The 26,258-nt window shown below is 39.9% G+C and overlaps 1 protein-coding gene and 2 long non-coding RNA genes across 6 annotated transcripts in view; 1 reads left to right on the forward strand and 2 right to left on the reverse strand.

The window, feature by feature from the left end:
• Positions 1 to 241: 241 nt before the first annotated feature.
• On the reverse strand, positions 242 to 14,230 carry LOC135525990 (uncharacterized). 4 transcript variants are annotated; one of them, XR_010453229.1, is made up of 7 exons: positions 14,089 to 14,230; positions 13,186 to 13,344; positions 12,811 to 12,919; positions 12,397 to 12,607; positions 8,051 to 8,082; positions 6,723 to 6,861; positions 242 to 4,549 (listed from the first exon to the last, which is right to left on the reverse strand). It is a non-coding gene; the product is annotated as an uncharacterized LOC135525990 (long non-coding RNA). The 4 variants fall into 4 exon arrangements; XR_010453227.1 differs by having other exon boundaries at positions 242 to 6,861; XR_010453228.1 differs by having other exon boundaries at positions 242 to 6,861; positions 12,800 to 12,919.
• Positions 14,231 to 14,349: 119 nt separating this feature from the next.
• On the forward strand, positions 14,350 to 19,196 carry LOC135525989 (paired box protein Pax-1-like). The gene is made up of 5 exons (XM_064953990.1): positions 14,350 to 14,591; positions 15,057 to 15,683; positions 16,637 to 16,770; positions 17,099 to 17,306; positions 18,509 to 19,196. Exons 1-5 carry the CDS (start codon positions 14,588 to 14,590, stop codon positions 18,601 to 18,603), a joined length of 1,068 nt encoding a protein of 355 aa, XP_064810062.1. The 5' UTR covers positions 14,350 to 14,587; the 3' UTR covers positions 18,604 to 19,196.
• Positions 19,197 to 22,677: 3,481 nt separating this feature from the next.
• Positions 22,678 to 26,258, reverse strand: part of LOC135526979 (uncharacterized) — a 29,270-nt gene continuing 25,689 nt past the window's right edge. Inside the window, exon 5 of the long non-coding RNA XR_010453376.1 lies at positions 22,678 to 23,386. This is a non-coding gene — a long non-coding RNA (uncharacterized LOC135526979). The remainder of the gene's footprint in view (positions 23,387 to 26,258) is intronic.

Here is a 26,258-nt window from a genome sequence, read left to right on the forward strand (position 1 = left end):
ACCGGATGGACCGGGCTGTGGGGGAGCACTGGAGCTCTGGTGCACAGCCTTGGCACCACTCCTCCAGGCTGAATGACCACTTTAGCCCGGACCCTCCAGAGTGGGTAAGCACTGGAGATCTGGTGCATACCACTCGCACCTCTCCCTTAGGCTCAATACCAACATTCGCCCGGCACAGGCGGAGCGCAGGCATAGGACACACTGCACCCTCCCAGTGACCCGGAGACACAGCATGCACCATGGGCCGAAACGGCATACCGGAGACCAAACACGCTGGGCCGGCACAATACGCCCTGGCTGGATGCCCACTCTCACATGGCACTTAAGGGGGGCTGGGATGTAGCGCACCGGGCTATGAACACGCACTGGAGACACCGTGCGCTTGACCGCATAACACGGTGCCTGACCAGTACGACGCCCGTCACGGTAAGCACGGTGTGCCCCCAAATTATTTTTTTTTGGGGGGGGCTGCCTCTCGTGCCTGTTGCACTGCCTTACCTCAAACGCCTTACCTCAAATCACCGCCGCTTAGCTTTCGCTGCCTCCAGCTCTTCCTTGGGGCGGCGATATTCCCCAGCCTGTGCCCAGGGTCCCTTGCCTTCCAGTATCTCCTCCCAAGTCCAGGAGTCCAAAACCCTCTGCTCCAGGTTATCACACTGTTTGGTCCTTTTTTGGTTGTGGGTGATTCTATAACGATTCTTCTCCTTTTCTGAAGAAGAGTAGGAAATATCGGACCAATGCGCAGCGTGGTAAGTGTCCATGTTGTTTATTATAACCGGAACACTGAAACAAAAGTAGAACAAAACGCAACAGTTCTGTCAGGTACTCATACAAAACAGAAAACAATCAACCACAACTCAAAAATGGGAAAACAGATCAGAGACAACGATTGCCAGCTGCCTCTGATTGGGAACCATACCAGGCCAAATACATAGAGATAGAAAACATAGAACACAAAACATAGAATGCCAGCCCCAACTCATGCCCTGACCAAACTAAAATAGAGACATAAAAAATGAACTAAGGTCAGGACGTGACACCTGCACATGTTTATATTGGTATTGCACATTCCATGGAGCCTAAATTTGACCAGTTTACATCCTAACCACCAATCAAGCAACATTATGGACTAAACGTTCATATCCTGTTGCTGCAGGATTATTTTGATGTGATAATACGTGTCAAATTAAGATCCTCTATCTGTAATTCTAAAGTAGTGATTTCTGCAGTATGCACCCTCCATCTACTTGTGTGTTTGGGTGTGTGTGTGTATGTTTGTGTTTTTTCTTGGCCAGCAAGTCCAGGCTTGGATGTAGTCCTGCCTGTCCCTATTCTATGCAAACATGTCAGGCATTTCGCCACTTGTATGAGTGAGCTACGGTCCCCCATTTTGGAAGGTTTAAAAGAAGACTTATTAAATCATGTGTGCACTGTATTTCAAATACTATGAAATTAAATCTAATTTGGATTCTGCAATTGTTCAAGTGTTACTTAAGTTTAAGTGTTAAAGTAAGTGTTATTCAAGAGTTATTTTCTAGAATGCAAAGTACTTTTTTAATGAGTAGTAAATTCTAAATACTCTAAACTGACTGTAAGATTCAGCTGGTTCAACATTCAATACTGATTTGAATACCCAGGGATAGGATTACTGAACATAGTTGAGGTTCAAATTCATGTTGATTCTGCATTTATGTGACACTACACTTTGTGAATGTGGGATGTCTAGTTGATTAATCCATGTGTGTCTGGACAAACAGGTCTCCTTTGTACAGACACTGGACTTAACTTATGCAGCTTTCAACAAATCACTGAAATGACAGACGACTACCAGTATGAATACATATGCATTTTAGGAAGTCAGTGGCTCTCTTATGAGAAACGTGGAAGTGAGGCGCTGGCGGGAATACATTGAGAACACCCAAAACAAACCCACTTCTAGCACCAACTGGCATCCACACCATGTTAGAAATAAGGGAACGTATTTATGGGTGTCTGGCAGTGGTTCACTGAGGTCCACACAGATACAACAAGGCTGCCTGGATGCCAGTGCCTTGCCTCCTGATCACCCTAGATTTCACATCCACCCACAGCAACTAAGTGCTGGATTCAATCCGTATCGCTGAAGTATCGTGAACGATCTGCGTGAAAATGTAAAGGTAATTTACGATTGAGGCGACATATGTAGCATTTAATGTGAATGCAGTCTCCACAAATGTGGGAACATTGCCTTTAAATTTCAATCCAGCTATAATGTGTATCTTCCGTGATATTGGGATTGAATCCAGCCCTGAAGCCTGTACGGGAGACGATTAGTCCTCATCTTGAGCCACCAATTTAAAGGTGACTCTCCACGGTTCAGACCACTCTTGTGTCCATGATCACCAGATCAAAAGGGCTTGTGTTTTTCTGCTTTCTACTTTAAAATAAATAAAATCCAATGATGTGAAACTAATTACAGATAAGTGAAATGCTGTTGCATTCAGTGGTATAAGTACATGATAACAATATTCAAAAATGAATCATACATAAATTATTTGGTCAGATTGTAATTTACTGTAATTACTCTTCTCCTCTTCATCTCAAGAGTAAACAAGAATGATAAAGTCACCTAGAGAAACTTAAACCACACTTAAACCAAACCTGAAGTTTTATGCAACTGTTCTCATTTTGGAGTGCATGATATAACAACTCAAAGATGCTGAACCTACATTGCTAAAAATCTATATATTTACCATCCCTACAGATATCAATCCTATTGTTAAAGTTGTTACAGACGAAGGTCAACACATGGAACAAAAGTGGTTCGCTTTTTCCATCCTTAATATAACAAAATCAAGATGGCTATACCAAACATAAGTCTTTAAAACACATACACACATGAGCACACACACAGTATAGAGACAATGTTCTGCTCTGTTGTGACATCAAAACTCACTCTGTCTTTTGGATTCCAATGTCAGGACTTCACTATTATGCTGCTGGTAACACTGACAGATTTTGAGCTTGGCTTTTGGAGGAAGACACACGGTTCTCATAAACCCATTAATCTTGAAAGGAGCAACTGTCAGAAAACATACACTACCCCTATCCCTGACATAGAAAAGGTCTGTCCAAGGCCTTGATTTCTGGTTTGCCGGAAAATGATATCACACTGCCTCTCGATAGCAGGCCTTGAATGTCCCAGAGCACACTTTTCTGGGCTGGCCCTGCCACAGCATTCTTGTATGAACAAGGACAGCACACACTAACCATAACAGAGGTGAAAAAGCAACACTACATATACACATATTCTGAGCTTATACATCTGAGGGGTACAGCTCAATGGGGATTCTCCATGCTCTGAGTTGCTCTCAAAAAGCACAACCCATGGTTGTTGCAGGTTATAAAATAGGTGGGCATGACTTCAAAGCTTCTGTCCCTTCAAGCCTGTGCTGTGTAAAATTATACTAGAAATACTTGACATGAAAACATCAGAGGAAAAGTGCAATGAATTAAAAATAAAATGTTGTTACTATACAACTCTGGGGTCAATAATATTTGTCCTTATCAAATTTTTCAATACTACAAATCACATTTTATTGTCAAATGCTTCATAAGGAAAAGATGTAGAAAAGGTGTAGAGAAACTTACCCACAATGCAGAGGAAAAAAAGTACATAATGAGTAATGATACGAGGTAAATTGCTTAGATACAGTGCATTCGGAAAGTTATCAGACCCCTTCCCTTTTACACATTTTGTTACATTACAGCCTTATTCTTAAATTGGTTAAATATGTTTTTTTTTCCTCATCAATCACACAATGCCCCATACTGACGAGCGAAAACAGGTTTGTAGAAATGTTTGCAAATGTATTAAAAATAAAAAATGGAAATAAGCTTCATTACATGAGTATTCAGACCCTTTGCTATGAGACTCGAAATTGAGATCAGGTGCATCCTGTTTCTCTTGATCATCCTTCAGATGATTCTACAACTTGATTTGGAACCACCAAGACTCTTCCTTGAGCCGGCCGCCCGGCCAAACTGAGCAATAGGGGGAGAAGGGCCTTGATCAGGGAGGTGACCAAGAACCCGATGGTCACTCTGACAGAGCCCTCTGTGGAGATGGGAGAACCTTCCAGAAGGACAACCATCTCTGCAGCACTCCACCAATCAGGCCATTATGGTAGATTGGCCAGACTCTACAAGATTCTCTGGTCTAATGAAACCAAGGTTGAACTCTTTGGCCTGAATGCCAAGTGTCACATCTGGAGGAAACCTGGCACCATCCCTACGGCGAAGCATGGTGGTGGCAGATGAACGGAGCCAAGTACAGAGAGAAACTTGATGAAAAACTGCTCCAGATCGCTCAGGACCTCAGACTGGGGTGAAAGTTCACCTTCCAAAAGGACAATGACCCTAAGCACACAGTGGCTTCGGGGCAAGTCTTTGAATATTCTTGAGTGGCCCAGCCCCAGCCTGGGCTTGAACTCGATCAAACATCTCTGGAGAGACCTGAAAATAGCTGGCAGCGACACTCCCCATCCAACCTGATAGAGCTTGAGAGGATCTGCAGAGAAGAATGGGAGAAACTCATTAAATACAGGTGTGCCAAGCTTGTAGCATCATACCCAAGAAGATTTGAGGCTGTAATCACTGCCAAAGGTGCTTCAACGTAGTACTGAGTAAAGGTCTGAATATTTACAGTAACATTCAAAAGTTTGGACACACCTACTCATTTCAGGATTTACTTTATTTTATTGTTTTCTACATGATTTTCCAGGTTGACTGACCTTCATGTCTTAAAGTAATGATGGACTGTCATTTCTCTTTGCTTATTTGAGCTGTTCTTACCATAATATGTACTTGGTCTTTTACCAACTAGGGCTATCTTCTGTATGCCACCCCTACCTTGTCACAACACAACTGATTGGCTGAAACGCATTAAGATGAAAAGAAATTACACAAATACATTTTTAACAAGGCACACCTGTTAATTGAAATGCATTCCATGTGATGAACTCATGAAGCTGGTTGAGAGAATGCCAAGAGTGTGCAAAGCTGTCATCAAGGCAAAGGGTTGCTACTTTGAAGAATCTAATTTGTTTAACACTTTTTTGGTTACTACATGATTCCATATGTGTAATGTCATAGTTTTGATTTCTTCACTATTTATCTACAATGTAAAAAATAAAGAAAAACTTGAATGAGGAAGTGTGTCCAAACGTTTGACTGGTACTGTATGTAAAAGTGATATTTCTAAAAACCTGTTTTTGCTTTGTCATTACGGGGTATGTTGTGTAGATTGATGATGGGGGAAAAAATGATTTAATCCATTTTAGAGTAACACGGAACCCAAACTGGCTGCGCGCATGCGCCATCGGGCATACATTTATTTTGTCCCCCTACACCAAACGTGATCACGTCACGCAGGTTAAAATATCAAAACAAACTCTGAACCAATGACATTCATTTGGGGACAGGTCGAAAAGCATTAAACATGTATGGCAATTTAACTAGTTAACTTGCACTTGCTACCTATTTCGTCCTATTTAGCTAGCTTGCTGTTGCTAGCTAATTTGTCCTGGGATATAAACATTGAGTTGTTATTTTACCTGAAATGCACAAGCTCCTCTACTCCGCCAATTAATCCACACATAAAACTGCCGACCAAATCGTTTCTAGTCATCTCTCCTCCTTCCTGGCTTTTTCATCTTTGAACTTATATGGTGATTGGCATCTAAACTTCACAGTATTACCACAATGACCGGCAAAACAGTTAGTCTTTCAATCACCCACGTGGGTATAACCAATGAGGAGATGGCACGTGGGTAGCTGCTTCTATAAACCAATGAGGAGATGGGAGAGGCAGGACTTTCAGCGCGATCTGCGTCAGAAATAGGAATGACTTCTATTTTAGCCCTTGGCATCGCAGACACTAGTTGGCATGCGAGCAGCGTGGGTGCAATAATTCAAAATGTATTTTGCGACGCTCGCGCATGCGACGTGTCCCGTCTGGTCTGCATGTAAGGCTATAACGTAACAAAATGTCGAAAAGGTCAAGTGGTTTGAATACTTTCTGAATGCACTGTATGTACAAATTGGTAGGGATAAAGTGTCTCGGCAACAGGATAGATAGATAATAAACACTAGCCATGCTGTAGCATAGAGAACAGTCCATAGTATACTATAAGGTGTCACATATTTATAAAGTAAAAAGAAAAGAAGTCAATGCAATAATACATCTACAGTATGGAATCCAGAATTGTTCCATATCATGGGAAGATATCCAAGTAGACCAAACATGAGTCAGTAGCCTTCTTTGGAGTTTTAAGTGTTCCAGTAAATTGATAGCAGACCAAGAGAACACCACTCAAACCCAGGCATGCCACACTGCCAAAAACCAACAATGGAATGCCAACGGCGTCACAGATTATAAAACCTGTAGTAGAAACATTACAACACAAATACCTAAGAAGGCTCTACAAGGTCATATGCAAACATTATCAAGCCAATTAAAACAATTGCATTGATCCAATTAGGATTAATATCTGGGTAACATGCCTTATAAACAATACACTGATGTAGCCAAATTAAGCTTAATAGAAGACTTAATCAAGAATACAGAATAGATTTAGTCACAGAATCACACAAAGCCAAAATATTATTAAAGGAATACATGAGTATGTGATCACTTCATATTGAGTGTTTCCAATGAATTCCTGAACTTTTGCAACACAAACCCATGAAACTATGTCAGTTTATAATTTCGGAGGCCTTCATCATCTTTTGATAGCCCATGCTCTGGTCTCGTCTTGTCTATCTCATATGTAGAGGCAGTTCTAGTAGAGGTAGTATTCGAATGCAGTCTGTCCAGGTCATCTAATAATCAGGAGAAACACAAAAAGGGCAAACATTATGATTATCTTCATTCACATTACTTGTTTAAAAAAACACACACTACCTGATTCAACAATCTGACCATCATCCCTCAGCCATTGCATTCATACACACTGTATCTGTGTGATCCCTTTCACGTCTTTGCAGTTTTTGCATTCCGTTATTGCTAATTAGTTTCATGCTAGATGAGGTTTGAGAGAGGATGATGTATCTTTGTCTTGGTTAACCCCTACGTTAGATGTTACACACAGGCGTGTCTCATTATGATCCTCTAAGATAATATTTCCATATGGACAAATTGAATTTGTGGTCACTGATTACTGTGTTTTTATCTTTGTAGGGGACACTGTTCCATTCTCTCCAGATATGCCTCTCCTTGCGTGTATTACAGTAAGCCTTCATCTATTAAAGCAGTGAATGCATTGTGGGACTCAACTATCTGTGAGTAATGAAAAGCGCTGGTTTATGGTTGTGTTTACCAGATATGCTTCGCTGATGGGTACGTGAGAGTAGTGTGTAGGGTGGTGGGAGGGGGGGGGGCAACAAGTCTAAATAGACAGAGATCAAACTGGGAATGTTAACAATCACCCTGTTCATATTTTCTGACGACATTATATTGGATCACTGCACAATAAATTTAAAAATGACCTATTTTATATTTTCCTTGATATATTTCCATGCTTAATGAAAGCCAGATTTGTCCCCAATATTTAGCAACACTGTCATGGATTTCAAGTGCAGCCAACACTTTAGAATATAAACAATGTAGCATGCTATGGATTTCAAGTGCAGCCAACAATATAGAATATAAACAATGAAGCATTACCTCAACTAACCTGTGCTCCCCACACATTGACACCTGTTTATAAGCTCACTACTGTTCTTTTATTGTTTATCTTTAATTATTAGTTATTTTTACGTTTTATTTAAATTTGTTATGTTTTTTGTTGTTGTTTTACTTCAGATTTTTTTGTAAATACTTTCTTAACAGTTGTTTTTCTTAAAACTGTTGTTGGCTAAGGGCTTGTAAGTAAGCATTTCACTCTAAGGTCTACACCTGTTGTATTCAGTGCATGTGACAAATAGCTGGTCTCTTATTGGTGCCATAGGACACACACTCACAAACACATGCACACACACACACACAAACGCACAAATATCCAGCACTTACCAGCCATCTCTGCCAACAATGTCCATTAATTCCTGTAAAGGAAATACATCATGAAGTGGAGCCATTTTAGTCCACAGCCATTCATTCTTGTTTTTACACTCCACAGTACAGATAATACACATTTAACAAATGAAATCCAAATGAGTTCACTTGCAAGCCCAGCTGTGCTACATTGCGAAGCATATTTATTTGGGGACAAAATATGTTTGTTTTTCTCTGTATAAAAGCTTGGTTTCTGAGATGGAGGAGTACTGTACAAATCTAATGTATTTGCCTGAGTGGGTTTTTGGATTGCTGCACATACAGCCTAGAATCAAAAGGGATGCATATTCCTACACGGCTAGACAAGGCTCACTCCCCATGTAACAATTAGACTCCCCTCTGCACACGGGACGTGTTTCGAAAAGGTCACAAGCAATTACTGAACCGGATAAAAGCTGGCATGTCTCACATGGCACTGCACACTCTCATTAGGCGTGTACTGCAGCCTAGAGTGGGTCTCTGGGCCATAAAATCCCTGTGCTGCTCCCTGCCTTCCAACCCTCCTCTAATAGGTCTGCACCCACCAGCGTTAGCAGCACAAGGGAAACTACACATCACCTCTGGATCAGATATGAGGGGAAAGGAGTACTGGCAAACACTGTGAGAGGATGAGGGCCTACTGTGCATCACAGTGCTTACTCAAAACCTGACAAGGGAAGGACATGGTATTTCCCCAATCATAAAGACAGGCTTCATTTGTATGGATGTTTTAAAAGATGGGATTAATAGAAATAAAAGAGTATGATTATTATGTGTATCTATGAATATAGTCATACTCATGAACCATATAGGTCCCATACAAATTCAAGCCAACGAGGAGATAAAGGCATGGGAGGAGTCTCTAAACTGCACGAAAAGGCAACAGAGATCCTTTATTGATGTGTTCCATGCACAGGATACCTTGCTCTCAGGGCAGATTCCGAACAGAATACTTGTGGCCTTATTGAAATTGAATTTTAGTACACCCAGTTTTACACTCTGGCCCATGTCGATCCAAGTGCGCTAGATGCACTCATTGTGGACCCTGTCTAACGCTTTCCATACTGAGGTATGAGATCACAAAACTCACAAACACGAAATCAAAACCGGAGGTCTTCAATAAAACACCATGGCCCATCAAGTAGAAAGGGCCATTTGAAACCTTAACTAATAGACAGTACTGTATATCATATACATCTGCCTTTTCGTCTGAAGGCCAAATGCATGGGGACGATTTTTCCGCTAATAATTCATATGGAAAGTTCAAAATGTGTATCATGCTATTAACAGTTCATTTAAATCGAGCATCCTATTATATGAAAAATATAATTGATATAAATATCACACACACACACACACACACACACACAAACACACACACACACACACACACACACACACACACACACACACACACACACACACACACACACACACACACACACACACACAGAAATAATACTCACGTGCCTCCAGGTCACACACACACACGCGCATACAAATAAATAAAATGTAAATTTCAAAAAGGCACAATGCAATGGAGAAGTTGGTATTAGGCTAATATGTAATATTGCTAACCTAAAATGCCCGATAAGCTATAGTGAATTAAGTTGTGGGTAAGTGCAATTCATTATTAAACAGTCGATTTGCATATGTTTCGTCTATTCCACTGGGAATAATGGCCAGTAATTTCACTAAAGAAGAAAGAAAATGTATTTATTTAAGGTATGAACTAGCCTCCGCTATATGAAAACTAAACATCTAAGAAGTCCATCATTCACGGATAAGATCATGCACACTTGAAGAGAGGATTCCTCAACGTCACTTGATACAAAGATCAATCAATACTGAAGGACTGGGTCTGTGCACCTGCAATCTTCAACCGTATTCAAATGCAAGTTAAAACAAGCGACGGATATCCACCCAAATGTGTTTGCATCTCTCTATCATTGAAAACTATGAATAAACATTTTAAAACAATGTATCAATTCACGGGGAGATGAGGCATGTGTTGACAGTAAACCATAGCAAGAAATGGTTGATTTCTTTTAATGGCCAAATATTATTTCGATGATCAATCGTTGAAATAGGCAACTTTTGGAACGATTTCTAAACGAAATATAATCGAAAAGGCAACTTAACCAAATGTAAGTGGGCTAGCTGCAAAATCGAAATGTCATGCAAAATCGAAATGTCATGCAAAATCGAAAAATAAAATAAAATTGAGGAATCAGACGGGTTTATTCAGAATTGCTGGTGCATCGCGGTGTTTTTCTTTAGTAGTAAACCGTGGAGGGGGTGATCGGTAAAACAACTATGCATTATCGTTTATTACGCATGGGCTTATCTATTGAGCAGCATATGCGCTCAGAATATGGGCTGTCAGCGAGAATAGGCCTAAGTAGTTAAATACCGGACTACCGTAAGACCTAAAGCCTAATACAAGGCTATATGATGTCATTTAAGACGATTGTGAATACCTACAGCAACGTGTGAAATATAATTAGCCTGCAGTGTTCACAAGACACAACTAAAGGTTACAAAGGTCTCCGCTTCAGCTAAACATACTTATAACCCTGATGTGTGCACGGCGTTTAATGCACAAGGCATTGAGAACACTACCCATAGGCCCTACATATACAGTGACGAAACCGCCAGTTTGCCGAAAACGACAGCTTCCTTGCAACACATCCAGTGATGCGGTGGTGATGTGTGTGCCAAACTAAAGTAAGCGCATACCAGCCTCCTGCGTCATGGGTTGTAACCACAGAGGTGACATGAGACAAGAGGTGGACACCTGTTGGGACCCAGGTCCGCGCGCATGCTGGCCTTTCTCCAGCCGCTACCGCAACTGGAGAATGTGCTAGTTTGAGGCGCTCGAGACGAGGATATAGCCCATACAGAAACACCAACTTTTGAGAAACTATTCGATCAAACTAGTAATGGTAAAGCATAACCTTTTGGTGTCAGTTCATATTTTTGTTGGCGTGATGCCAGTCGTTAATGGTTGAAATGATGCATACAGATTGAACTGAGACACATCTAACTCCTGGAAATCAAACATGAGAGACAAGAGATGTTTTGGGCTGATTCGTTATCTAAAATATATTCTATTTCAAGTATGTTAGAAAGTGATAATATCTTTCAACCGTTACAAAAACTACATTTAATTCATGCAAATGTTAATCGATTCACAACGGGCATTTAGGGAACTTCATAACTGTTTGTTTGGTTTTGTCACGTGACTTTTGCAGCGCCACAGTTGAACACGACCTTCCTACTTCACCAGCAGGTCATTCTTCTCCCAGACATGTATTTATGCACTTTTTTAATCAGGAACATGCACAAAAAAAGACTCCATAGACCTAGAAAGACTTCAGTCAATTTTGAGGGCCTTTATGTACATAATGCAATATTGAAAGTGTTAAAACTATTGCGCAATAGGCTAGCGAGCAGATACACAGTGTATCTGTCACTACATTTTACTGACACAATCGTACAGCCTAAAATAATATTACTCCCCAGTCCCTTTATAAAAGTCATAATTATCCTTTTCAATTGATCATTGGTGCTTATGTATCTAGTACGCAAATATTCAACAATGTCGAAGATTCGTTTTGCATATACCTTTCTCTACAGAGATAATTAAAATATTATACGTAATTGGCCTTTGATTGACGAAAGCACAAACTCAAAAATGTTCAACAAGTTATAGGCTACAGAAATAATCAAATGTAAATCATATGTTATTGAAATGCCATCTAGCCTATTGCTTATAATCACACTATACATGTTGCACTGTTTCTGAATTTTCCTGAAGAAAAAGGAAGATTAATAAAAAACAAATGCATGTAAACCTACTTGACCAAATATCTAACGGTGCTAATAGTAATAAATAAGTAAGTATTCATTAATTTTAAAAGCTATGGATAACAGTTTAATTAGCTTGTTGACATTATATAATATTGCCTGTTAGCAACAGAAATGTTTCATATTTTTAGCGTCAAAGTGCAGACGTTTAAACGATTATCTTCTCAAACATGCCTTTATAAAGACACAATGCAAAACTCGAAAGAAAATAAATATACTTTGTAATTTTGTAATTGATGAAAGTCGACCCATTGATTTGTAATTTGCTCTGCAGATTTAGTAAGCGGCTGAATCAGCTCTATACCAGATAGGCCTACCAGTTTTACCGTGCCTCCAAAGTACAAATTTACTCGCAATACATTCAAATACAGCTCGTATTTAAACTTAAACTATTTCACGTTGTAGTTGTTTTCAAAAAAGTTTCTGAAAAATATATTTGAAACATGCATTTATACCTGACACATCACGACATGTTGGTGTTCCAGTGGTCCTCTTAGCCAAATAATCTGCACAGTTATGGCAGTATGTTGGAATCTGTTAAAACTAGATGACTGCATGCGAGGTGTAATTCCTATTCTTTCCAGATGAGGGATGAGTTTCTGTTGAGCAGTCCTATGGATTTCTAAAATAGTTTTCAACAGAATTCCACAGAATCCAAACAAAAGCCTGTCAAGAAGATAAACAACAGATAGATAGACCTAATGTAGTTCTGTCGCATATCACTTTATCAAGATAGTCAATAAATGATGCTAATTTCATTGAGAAACATTCAATATAGCATTGTATACATTATGTTTGATTTCCTATTGCTAGCAGACAACCTGGAGAGCAGTGAGCATCAATATCACACTAACTCACAGCAACTGTACCATAATGAGCGATCGCCCTCTCCTCTTATTTCGCCTCCATCCAAAGTTGCTGTGGTGACCCAACCTGATGTTTTCCATGTGTCTCGATCCCTTTAAGACCTGTAGTGAACTGGCCAAGAAAGAGGGGATAGTGACACTGCACCTTGTTACGGTTGGGACGACTGTTAACTTTTACTACAGACCTTTTGCAAGCTTATAAACGATACTTTTTTAACTTCCACAGGAAACACAGAGAACATGCTGTGATAATGCTAGGCTCTGGAATTCAGTCAATACCCTATAGTCTGGGAGCATTACAAGACACAAAGGTATTGATTACATGGGTCCTATAGCATGTTTGATGCTAAGGATGGAGGTGTAAAAAATAGGGCTCACCAGTTAGTGAGTCCCTTGGTCTGGCTTGTAATCGAAACTTCATGTGACACTATTCTATTAGCCCATGGTCTGCTCGTTCTGGCGTCTAATGGCTCGCGGATCAAATCATGGGCTTCAGCTCAGCTCCCAGGTGTGACGCACGGGCGGTCAGTTTGTGCCCTCAATGCCAAAAAAAAAACACATGTTAATTAACGTATGATGGCATTGTAAAGCATACTGGAAAACATATTAGTAATTAAAGACAATTGTAATAACATAATAGTGGGCATTACAATATAAAAACATCGAGGCGGGATTTAGCCTAGTGGTTAGAGCGTTGGACTAGTAACCGAAAGGATGCAAGATCGATTCCCTGAGCTGACAAGGTAAAAAACACTAATCTGTCGTTCTGCCCATGAACAAGGCAGTTAACCCACTCTTCCAAGGCCGTTATTGAAAACAATAAATTGTTCTTTACTTACTTGCCTGGTTAAAAATACATATATTTCTAATCAAAATGGCGTTGGGAAATGGATGGTATGGAAATGTATCAACGTTGATGGATTTAAACGATTCTGAAACATGATGTTTTTATGAAAATAATAAACAAGGCTTAGTAAATGTTTTTGTAAATCAAACGTCATAGAAATATATAATTTCTATCCCATACCAATATTCTTTGCAATTGCACTTTACGCACGAGCCTTTACATGTGCTAATACATTTCGTCCACACCTATAACAGGTTTATAACAGAATATGTGTAATTTTTTAGGGGGGTGGATGCGATTCTAATGGTGCTCTGATCAAAATATATAGGTTTCACTGCATGCTATATTGCCAAGTGTCACTCACAAACTATTATAAACACAATTAACATTAGTGGAAGTGCCTATTTGAAGTCCATCCAAAAGCACAAGCTCACCTCATTTGAAATAATCTCTTCCATGGTTTTGAATAGTCACTCCATCTTTTCTATTTAACCTACCAATGCATCATGTTTGATAAACGTTTTCCCTCAGACACTTCCCCCTATGTAAAACACCCAGAGGTTGAATTGAGCAAACCGGATGGTGCATGTGTGTAACAGCCTTTCCACAGTCAGGACGGCCAATGAAATCATACCAGAGCTCCAACGTAACTGGTAAAATTGACGTGGAGGGACGCGTCAAATGAATCCCAGCAAACTTCAGCCTCCGGTATAACTCAAATTTGCCTTTATCGGATTAAGATCACTTCAGTGCCATTGTACCGAGTAGTTTCTCTCAAAGCACTGTGACAGAAGAGTGGAAAGAACATCGTGAGGAGACTTTTTAGAAGTCCCATTTGTTCTTTAACTTTTTGCTTCCTTCGTGCAGAAGGGAGAACCACCGCATTCAGCCATTGAGGGGCAACTATTTCAAAGCATCTCGAACCACAGGCAAATGGGTAAGCTTGCGTTAACATTTGCATGCTTCAGTGAAAGAAAGCTTATGGAAGCATAACCGTGCTTAACACGCCTGCATAACGTCAGAAAGAACCAAAAAGTTTATTTCGGGGTGTAGGTAAAGTGGACAGACACATCCCTCTCCAGAACGAATGGAAAGATATGCTAATGTGAAAAAATTAATAATCTGGGAGTTGATATTCAATGGTTGATTAAATGGATAGTTAATGTAAAGGATGCAATTAATTTACATAAAACTTAAAAAGTTTCTTAAAGTATCTCTCAGATCCAAGGTAAGTTAAATATAAAGTAAGTTAAATATATCTTCATGCTGTGAATAGTAATAATAACTTGCATTAGCACGCATTGTCCATGGTTAAATTTACTGTAAGTATGGAGAGCATGAAAATAGTTTTGTCTGCTTTTCGTGACAGTTGAATATGTCCATGTATCTTCATTCCCTGCAGAGCAAACCTATGGGGAGGTGAATCAGTTGGGTGGTGTATTCGTCAATGGACGACCGCTGCCCAACGCCATACGACTACGGATAGTGGAATTGGCCCAGCTTGGAATCAGACCCTGCGATATCAGTAGGCAACTTCGTGTCTCTCATGGCTGTGTGAGCAAGATACTAGCACGATACAATGAAACGGGTTCTATTTTACCCGGTGCCATCGGGGGGAGCAAACCACGGGTTACTACACCGAATGTGGTGAAGAACATAAGGGATTACAAACTAGGTGACCCGGGGATCTTTGCCTGGGAGATCCGGGACAGGCTTCTCGCAGACGGAGTTTGTGACAAATACAACGTGCCCTCAGTAAGCTCCATCAGCAGGATTTTACGGAACAAGATTGGAAATCTTTCCCAGCCGAACCAGTATGAGAGCAGCAAGCAAGCCCCCACACAGGCCGGCCTCTCTTACAACCACATATACCCCTATTCATACCCCAACGCTATGTCACCCAATGGCAAAATGGGCAGCGGTCCCGGAGTACCCGTGACGGCCGGGCATGTAAGCATATCAAGGGCCTGGCCATCAGCACACACTGTCACCAACATTCTGGGTATCAGGGCCTTCATGGATCATCAAGGTGTGTAATATTGAATGTACTTTCCAGACAAATGATTGCGTGCTGATCTGAATGGCACCATGCACACACAGTTGTAACCCATTTTCCAATAATTATCCAAGTACATTTGGGGTCACAGGTTCGAGCTATTTGACGTGCTGTTCAGTTTATTACTCATTCTATGATGAATTGATTTATACATCCTGTTTTGACGTTAGTTCATCAGGGAGGAAATGTGCCCTATACATCTTTTTAGGCCTTGGTTTGGTGCCTCACAAGGAAAACAACTTACTCTGTAGGTCTACTCACTCGTGCCTGTAGGCAAACACCTTGCTTAGGCTAGGATACTTATTAAAGCCTCCTCGTTCCCCGTGGGACCTAAGGTCAATATAAGGTCCTACTCGTCATGTTTTTAGAGATGTGTTGCCTCGAGGCCCCAGATTGATTGTTAGCCACGGCATGGCTGCAGTTCTGCCATCAAATAAACGAATTAATTTAGCAAGTAGCCTAGCATGAAAGGGCATAGTTGTGACACATTCTTTAGAACGACGTGATATAATAATATATCATTTTATGTGACACTGACAATTTCCGCTTGATATGAACGTGTGATAGATAGCCTTGTTGCATTTATCCCATTTTCTATAGATTCCAGACCAACCCTATATAAAGTTCTGGATTCAGAAACAAAAACAACAGGCCCTGCTTGGATTCGCACAATTTGGCACACTATTCTTCTTTTGAAAACATATTGTTTTGACAGCATTTTAAGAAATATTGCCGATATAACGCACAATATTAAGTAGAACATGTCATTTAGGTCCCGTTTACTATTTCAGTCACTAAGGCTAGGCTACTGTGTTTCTATTGGATCATTCGATAGTCCTGGTGATGAAAATGCCTAACTGATCAACAATAGATCAGAAACATTTTGATCCGACATTGAAAAGTGCAATCTGCTGTTTCCTAATCAGCTATTGCTGGAGCAGAGGGATATCCACCGAAAATGGAGGACTGGAGTAGTGTCAACAGAGCGACGTTTCCCTCTGCTCATGCAGTCAACGGAATTGACAAATCAGTCATTGATGCGGACATAAAATATGCACAGGTAAAGACAACAGGGACTCCTATGAATGCAGAAGACTAGCTGCGTCCTGTATCTACAGAGAGACTGGACTCGAAGTATAATATAGTGTGTATTGAAAGGGATTAGTCTGTTAAATAAAATATTGTTATTCTGAAGTTGTTTCAATCCCCCCCCCCCCCCATTTTTTTTGTAAGGTTTCCTCCAGCATTTTTCAAAGCAGATTAATATAAATTGGGTTGAATGTATATATAGGCCTACACACTTAGGGTAGGTCATAGATGTGAAATGTTTCGTTCTGGGAAACCTAAGTCTGACATTTTCTGCCTTTGTTTGTATTTTTTTGTTGCAGCCTTCATCAACATTATCCAGTTATGTCCCAGCTTGTTCCTACTCATCTTCGAACCAGTATGGCGTTTATAGTGGGCCAGGTAGCTATGTGACCCCTGGACACCATTGGCAGTCCCAGAACTCGAGTTTGTCCCTCCCAAGCAGCGGCATGACGATGCACGCGGGAGACGTACACTCTTCAATGGCGTTCAAACATCCATCGCGAGAAGGTAGGCGATATCTTGTTTGATAGTGTTCGGTTCTGATCACAACTGCAATAACGTAGTTTTAGCGTAATTTGAAAACCACTGGCAGCTGACTCGTTTCCCTTAAATTGTCCTTAATCTACGGAAAATTATCGTTATTTTAAATTCAATAACAGAGTGTAAAATACAAATTAAGTTAATATTGTCTTATTTTTCTTTTCTTTATATAGCCTATACCCCCCCCCCCACCACCACACACACACACACACACACACACATACACACACACGTTTATAAGGCTACGATTAATCTAACAGCAGATGTCTAATTGTGGAAATTAAGTTATGTTACTGTCAAGCCTCTCAATATATATCATAGAGTACGAATAATGGGAGACTCAAAACTAGGCTATTAGTGTAAAAGCAGTGTAGGACTACATTTGGGTCTCGAAATTGTAGCAGCCTAAAATATTGATGTAGCTACAATATCCTTGATGGCGCGGACCTATAGTGAATATATATCGATGTCAGATAAATACGAAATATTTTAGGCTGAGATAGGCCTAAATATGTCCTTGAAATAAGTGATCTCGGTTGAATGATCTCGGCCCTTATACAGGTATTCTAGTTATGCTTCGATTAAAACGTTTACCTGTCATTTTTATATTTATATTTTAATTTCAAATTAATTTATGAAGTTAATCAAAGTGTTATAAAAAGTTTGTTATTAGCCTACATTTACAGATGATATGACGTTGACGAAAATGATGCCTATGCATGGATAAATTCGAATGAATCGAGGTGTGAACCCGAGAAGACGGAATTTGAAGGTTAAATTGCAGCTTGCGATAAATGTTGTCAGTAAATTAATGAAAAATGGAGGCCTAAAATGTAAATGTCATGTGAAGGTTAAAAAGGAAAATAATAATTGCCATAATAATAATAATAATCCATAATGTATGGATAATTAAAATATGATGTCAAATGAATAGCCTTATAGCCTAACATTGACTATTATAAATATGATTATTATAATCATTATTTATAACCTATTTTGTATTTAAATGTGGCATGCATGGTGTCGTCTTACTTTCAGGTAGGTAGGATATAGGCCTAAGAGAAAACTATTTCGTTTTTTAATAAATATTGCCATTCTTTCTGAGTTTTGCTGAAGTATAGAGTAATTGCTTGTGTGCTATGCAAACGTCTTCTGTTTATGTTCTGCAGGAGACAGAAAGCCCACCAGTCCACTAAGCAAGCAGCAGCAGCACGAGGCGTTGAGCAGTGTACACGGACTCAATCTCCCTACCTCATCCTCTTAAACCAGGGAGCTCGTGCCGCAAACCGAGGACTTATAAATTACAATTGGCCTATGTAACGAGCTGCAGACCCTGCCTTACCTAATTGAATGCATTTCAAGAATTCAAACAGTAAGTGGAAGCACTATTCATGATTTGTTTGCCAAAGTGTTAAATATTGAATGTGCCCTTATAGCCTGACGCATATGCATACAAATGTAGCCAACCATAGATGACCTACAGTCGATATGTGGCTTTACGAATGTAAACTTATGAGGACTAATGTCCTCATGTAGTGGAGGTGGCGGTTGGTGGTTTTGTCATATTTTCATTGAAATAACCTACTTCATGTATATTTCTGTAAAATACAGGATTTAAATGGAATAATGTCTGTCATTGATTTTTCATTTTGATATAGTCTAAATAAGGGGTCGCATTGACAATTGAACTGTATCCTGTATACACAAAACATAATATTTTCTTGATAGGTTTCAAATCTGGTTTCTGCATACAAACTCAACGATGTGAACAAAGTGATGAATTGTAAAATAACTGCAAAAGCTTTAATTATATATTTTTATAAATCCATTGTAAATATTCTAAATAAAGGCATTCTAAAAAAAGAACTGCTCCTGTCATGAATGAACATGCCAAACACATACTGCAAAACATTTTCCCAAGTCACATGTGTTTGATAAGCGACTTAAGGTTCAGCTATGATTTCACTGGGTGCCACAGAACAGTAAAAAGTTGTTGAACGTAGCAATTAGATTTCGATAGGCAGCAAGATGGCCAAAATCGATATGCGAAGTTATCGGTATGAGTGAAATCACTGCAGATAGCATCATGCTGGGCCAACGTGTGGGTGCTAATCCCTTTTCCTCTCATGGGCGCCTTGCTTCTGTGTTAATGGAGCTTACTGCATTCGGCGCCTCCAGTGATGGTATCTTGGCTCCTTCTGGATACTTGCCATGAGGCAAATCAAATAACCGATCAAGTGCATGTTATTTTGCAATAGAGGCTGGGATTACACACACACACACACACACACACACACACACACACACACACACACACACACACACACACACACACACACACACACACACACACACACACACACACACACACACACACACACACACACACACACACACACACACACACACACACACACACACACACACACACACACACACACACACACACACACACTTTAAGGGATGATGTGATAATTGAAACACCGCATTGCATTACATTACTTACAAACAATGGGAATATACTTTGCACATTGTGGAATAACAGTGAAATTATATGGCCTAGATTTGGGTAAATCGTTGCTTATATGTTGGTTGCGTGCTGTTCAGTATGGCATTTTCATTAGAGATACTGTGCTTTCAGCACCTGCCATTCAAAGGTCTGTGCACGGGCCGTTGCAGATTATTGACCATGTCCACACGACTAGGACCAGCCCAACCTCACATTCAAGTCGTGCATATATGCAGCCCCAGCCAAGCACAGCCCAGCCAGCCTAGGACGGATGGCTCCGAAGGATTTGCATTCTCTAATACTAACAATCAGCATATTTATTACGTCCACAAAGGTATTTATAATTCCAGGCCCAACACCCCATCCAAAAGTCAGTGCGTCTCACTGGAGCCAACTATTGACTAACATGTTGTGCGTGCCATAGGCTACAGCCATCCCATAAACTGTACATTCCAATTCATCAAGTAAAATGCACATCGCAATTAGCCTACATAGTCTGTATTTGTCATGCATCTCGAATTCGATTAGTTACATTTAAAATTAAATGCGAACATTTTCTAGACTATAGAGGGCGGTAATTTTAGGAGACAAGATACTTTGACCAACAATCAAAATGGGATAGGTCTATCATTTTGGAAATTGTTTATGTTAAATGTTGCAAAACAATATGCATAAACGTAACGTCGTACAGTGAAACATATATTTTATGAGGACACTAACGATTTGGTCATCCTAATACGTCAGTTAGGCTATTAGTGTTATTATGGTTTGTGCAAAACAATGTTGGTGTAGCGCTCTGTAATAATGTACTTTAAAAACTGAATGAAGAACATACATGATAAATATAATCAAAATACATCAAATATATAATAGTATTTCATAGAATTGATTCCGTCTATCGAATTCAAGCAACATGGTGAAAGTAGCGGTTCCATGATAAATGCAGGTGCCTCTGCAAGCTACGCCAGTGAGTAGATTGCTTTTGGGACAATAATAAGATCAATCTCTTTACAAATAATGCAACTTCAAAATCCTTACAAATATGGGCTATTGGGTTTACTGAGTTTTACACATTCAAAGACTTACACTGCGCTGCCACAAAGTGAAAAAGCGAGGAAACACATGTCTTGAAAACCAGTTTAAATTGAGTTTCATTTGATTTTAAATGGGTCGTTAAAATACGTCTTTCCAGAGATTAGTTGAGGAAAATGACTTCAGATAAGATATTTTTACAGTGCCGACTTTTACATGGCCCAGACTACAGTGCAGAGATAGATAGGGATCACCATTAGGCCTAATCCACCTGACCAGCGGTCTCCTGCATCTGTTGACACAGTTTCCAGTTACGCAAATCAACCCCAGAGAACTCTCGATGAGAGAGGACCAATCAATGACCAGGTGTGTTGCTGAGGTGAAAAGGCATTTCTATGTGTATTTCTATGTTTGTCTGATCAATAACAATTGACAATTGTTAATTCTGACAACCAATGCCATCACAATTCCATGTTGAATGTGTGTGTGTGTGTGTGTGTGTGTGTGTGTGTGTGTGTGTGTGAGAGAGAGGGTGAAAGAGTGTGTGTGAGAGAGAAAGAGAGACAGAGACAGAGTTAGAGACAGAGAGACAAAACATTGACTTAATCAAGTACATCTAACCTTGATATTTCATTTTTGTATTCTTCAGTGTTGAACAAGTTCCATACAAACCATCTTTCTCTCTTAAAATTCTCTTAATGTTTATGTGAACACTGTAAGGGACATTCAGCTGCTTTTCAGTGCCAGAAAACACATCTACCAACTTCTGCTGCTTCAATGTAAGACTTGTGTTTAGGTTTTGACCTTTTACTGTAATAGGGTTGCAGCAAATGTAAAGTGAGTGTTACCATTATTCCCTTGATTTCATTAAGAGGGATTCCATCTCAAATCTAGTCTCTTGCCCATAAGATTTAAATCAGACCATGGTTTATCTTAGTTCTAAGACTGTTCACAGGCTTCTGAAACTCCATTTCTCTATTGTACGAAAACATAGTTTAGCTGTTCAAAAAAAAATCTAAGAATATCACAAACTCAGACTCTCAAATTCAAAGGTGAATCATCAACTACTTATGCATTCATGTAGCAGAGGATTGATAATTCCCCATCTACAGGCTTTTGACCAAGTATCTGTAAAGACTCCCTAAGCTCTATTTTAGGAGGGTTAATTCCTTACTCCTATCCTGCGAAGCCCACAGTGACTCGGCATATCCAAACATTAAGATGCCCCACAGTACAAATGCTCAATGACTGGAGTCACTCTTGTTTTTTGCTGGATACCGCTTGGGGTTCAGAAAACACTCCCTCATGGTGGCTGGGTTACTTCCTGCGGGACCTGTCGTCATCAATCAGTGGCTAGAGTGATGCCCCCCCACCACGCCACTCTCTGGACATCTGTACCACCAGAGCAACAGGTGGGAGGCTTTCTGCTGGTAATTTCTCAGGTCAAAAATATGGCCCATGAAGATGTGAAACATGTATATTTTGACCAAGCTATATGAACGTATAACTCTTTGGGTATTTTATATCTGATTTACATTTGGTTCTACAGTTATTGTAGAAAAAATATATAGCCCCCTATTTTCAAACAAGTTATTGTACGTTTAGAGGACTTTCTAGCGCAAAGGCAGAGAGTTAAAAGAAAATATATATAGCAATGTGGGCAGCAGATGCAACAAAAAGTGCCCTCTCTGTGAACCGAAAGAGCTTAAGTGTATACTATTCTGCTACTTAATGTTGTAAAGACTCTCTAGTGTGACAAGCTTTAAAATACAAAAGTCAGTACGCAGGGAAGACTCAAAATCCTTGATACTAATGGGTCTGAAATTAGGCCAAGTGCGTATTCCAAGCAATGACACTCACTTCTGTGACTAGAATGATCCATCAGTGTCTTGTGTGTGTATAGGACAGATTGAGCTTGCTTTGTACAGACAAGAGCTCAATGTATGCACTTGACACTCATCTGGGTATAATTTAGGACTTCAACATTATCACAATGTTTTGAAGGGGGAAACTACCCTGGGCAGGCCAAAAGACTCTTAACGCAGTGTACAGTACCTTTGTGTGTACTACCATTCAGCAAGACAGAGAGCATCTCAGGACGAATGACAGAAAACTAGACAGAGATAGCTCCTGAAAAAGTGCAGAGGATGATACATGAGAAACCTTCTGTGGAGAGTGGGAACTTGGCAACTGTTTGCTGTCTTGATGTCCATACATCTTCTTTTCTATGTGACAGACATGCAGCACATAATGTACAGAACTTAACGAGACTTCAAAAATACAGCCATTTGTAAACTCAAACTAAACTCATGAAAATTAAAAAAACAAAAAAACAATGGTTCCCTAATTATGAAAAACATCAATGATTTCTTTTCCACTCTCTGTCTGTGCTGTCTGTCCTGTCCACATGATTTCCACTGGAGGCTGTAGTCCAGAGAGAGGATGATAAATGTCTCCCTCCCATGTTCTGACTTGCTCTGCCAGCTCACCACATCAACCAGGCGCTCTGAAAGCAAAGGGACAGAGACATGATGATGACATTTGGCTCTTCAAATGAAAACGTATCACTTCACGTATGCTAGGACTGGCTCTCTGGGGGATTCCGGGGCTGTATTGGCCCGCAGAATGAGACAGCAGCAGAGGAAATGAAGAAATAAGAGCAATAACAACAGGATCTCTTTGAATTGCCGAGCCTCAGCTCTGATTATCACATACAGAAGACGAAAGCGGCATGACATTCTGTTTGCATACACAAATAAAATAGTTCCCTTTTAGGACACTGCAGAGAATAGTTTTGCAAACCAGAATTACGCTTGCCATTCCTGCGCTGTATTAGTGTTGGGTATGCAAATATAGCAACAGACTCTTTTGTCATGTGTCCAAAGGGAGAAACAGAACATCATTAAAGAATGTGCATGCCTCCCGAGGGAAAATATAGACTTCAGTGATTGTGTCAGCAGTTTTGAATGTCATAAATGTACAGTATATGTGCTGTGAGAGGAGCTCTCTGGGCAGAAGATGAGAGACACTGACAGGGCCCAGCAGGATTCTCTGTAATTTGTGAAGACTATAGAATGAATGTTCTGCCCATCTGTGACTTATTTAACTGTGCTGAAATACAGTATATACTTTGCTTAATGCTGCCACATACATGCCAAGCGTTACCAGCGAGCTGTGTGGCATCAGATTTAAAGGTTTCTGTCAACTGAATTTTTGGCTCAATTACTTATGAGGTGATAATAGGAAGATGACTCTACTCAGAAAAATGCACGAGTGGTTAGCCACAGTACTGTTTGTCAATTTGGGCAGGAAAATGTATTTGCATGTGAACCAAGTTTGCTGCAGCTACAGAAATGAGACATGATTAATAAGTGCATCACACTGGTATTTGAAGAAGCGTGATCAGAAAGGCAACTAGTGACGAGCATCAACATCAGCAAAAAGGTCTGCAACCACAATATTGATGTCATGTATTTTTTGACTGACAGTAAAGACAATAGAACGAAGGCATAAAACAGCATGATGAACATCATGTTCCTCTTTTGGACAATGACCCCTATGGTTCCCACAAACAACCACGATGTAATAAAACCGACAAAGGTGTAGGAGGTTTATCAAGACGCCATACAGTTAGGTGTATGTTAAAGGATATAGTCACAGACATGGTGTTGAATTGACGCTTGCGTTCCAGTCAAATGCAGCCAACAACAAAGGCATATTGCATGCACAGTCGCTTGTGAAAGTCTACACACCCCCTTCCAGTTTTCCCACTTTGCTGCCTTGTAATGTTATCTCAAAAGGAATACATTGGATTTCTTTCCTACCGATTTACACAACCTACTCCATATTTCCAAAGTTGAAGAAACATTATAGAACATTTTCCAAATTCATAATACATATAAAAAAAAACAAAGATATCTGCATGTAGTATTGTATCGTATATCCGAGATGCATTATTGACATGTATGTGTCTGTTCCGGGAGCGCGTGGACGAACGCACCTGTCGATCGTTACCCTTAACGAGCCCACAATTAAGAAGCGCACCTTCATAGGAGACGCTAATGACCCTGACGAAGGCCAAAACATTTGTGCATTGACCTACCCCTGAATGAAATAAATAATACAACATATGTATTGCGTATGTCTTCACACCCCAGAGATAATACTTGGTGGAAGCACCTTTGGCAGCAATTACAGCTGTGACTGGTTTTGAATACGATTCTACTAACTTTGCACAACTCTTAGGGCAACATTTATCCATTGTTTTTGTCAAACATGGATCAAGTTCATTTGGTTGGGCGTCATTGATGGACAGCAATATAAGCATTTCACTACACCTGCCGGTGACAAGCATACCCATAACATGATGCTGCCACCACAATACAGATGGTTTCACTCTGTGTTGTGTTGTATTGGATTAGGCCAAAAGTGCATTTCTTTGCTGTGTCGTCTTTCATTATTACTTAGCGGCCTTGTTGCAAACAGAATGGATGATTTGGAGTGGATTTTTTAACACAGGCTTTATTCTTTTCACGTTGTCATACAGGACGGTAATGTGGGGTGAATGCAATGTTGTGGATCCTCTGTATTTTTTTCCATTGTGGTGGCAGCATCATGTTATGGGTATGCTTGTCACCAGCAGGGACTGAGGAATTTGTCAGGATCAAAATAAATATGAAAGTAGCAAAGCCCAGGTAAAAAGTCCTCTGAAAACCTAACCCTAGGATATAGTTACACAAATGTTCATGCCAAATACACACCAGAATAACTTTCCAAGAGGTGTTGAGTGTTCCTGAGTGGTCCAGTCTCAGCACTGACGTAAATTTGCTTGAAAAATCAAAGACAAGGTTTAAATATGGCTGTCCATCAATGACTAACAACCAACTTTAATGAGCTTGAGCAATTTTGACAAAAACAGTGGATAATTCTTGCCCTAAGAGTCGTTAATAGAATCTTTTTCAAAATGATTCAGAGCTGTAATGGCTGTCAAAGGTGCTTCCACCAAATATTAACTCTGGGGTTTGAAGACATACGCAATAAATACATATTTATTTAAATTATTAATTTAACTTTGGAAATGTGGAGTAGGTTGTGTAGATTGGTCGAAAATAATATTTATTCCCTTTTCAGATGTAATTTCAAGGCAGCAAAAGGCAACAACATGTACAACTGTACATGTAACTTAACAAAACCCAAGTGAAGTTTTCTAAGTTCACCCAATTGAAGATTTCACATAAACTAAAGACAGTGATGTGCCCCAGCTTAGGTTTTAAATCACTGTCTCCCATTCTTGAGTCTTATACAGAGAATGTAACAATTTAAATACATTTAAGTTGCAAGCATGGCCTTTTTCACCTTCTCTCATATAAAAGAGATGT

The sequence above is a fragment of the Oncorhynchus masou genome, chromosome 32, assembly GCF_036934945.1.
Source record: "Oncorhynchus masou masou isolate Uvic2021 chromosome 32, UVic_Omas_1.1, whole genome shotgun sequence".
In the NCBI taxonomy this organism is placed as follows: domain Eukaryota; kingdom Metazoa; phylum Chordata; class Actinopteri; order Salmoniformes; family Salmonidae; genus Oncorhynchus; species Oncorhynchus masou.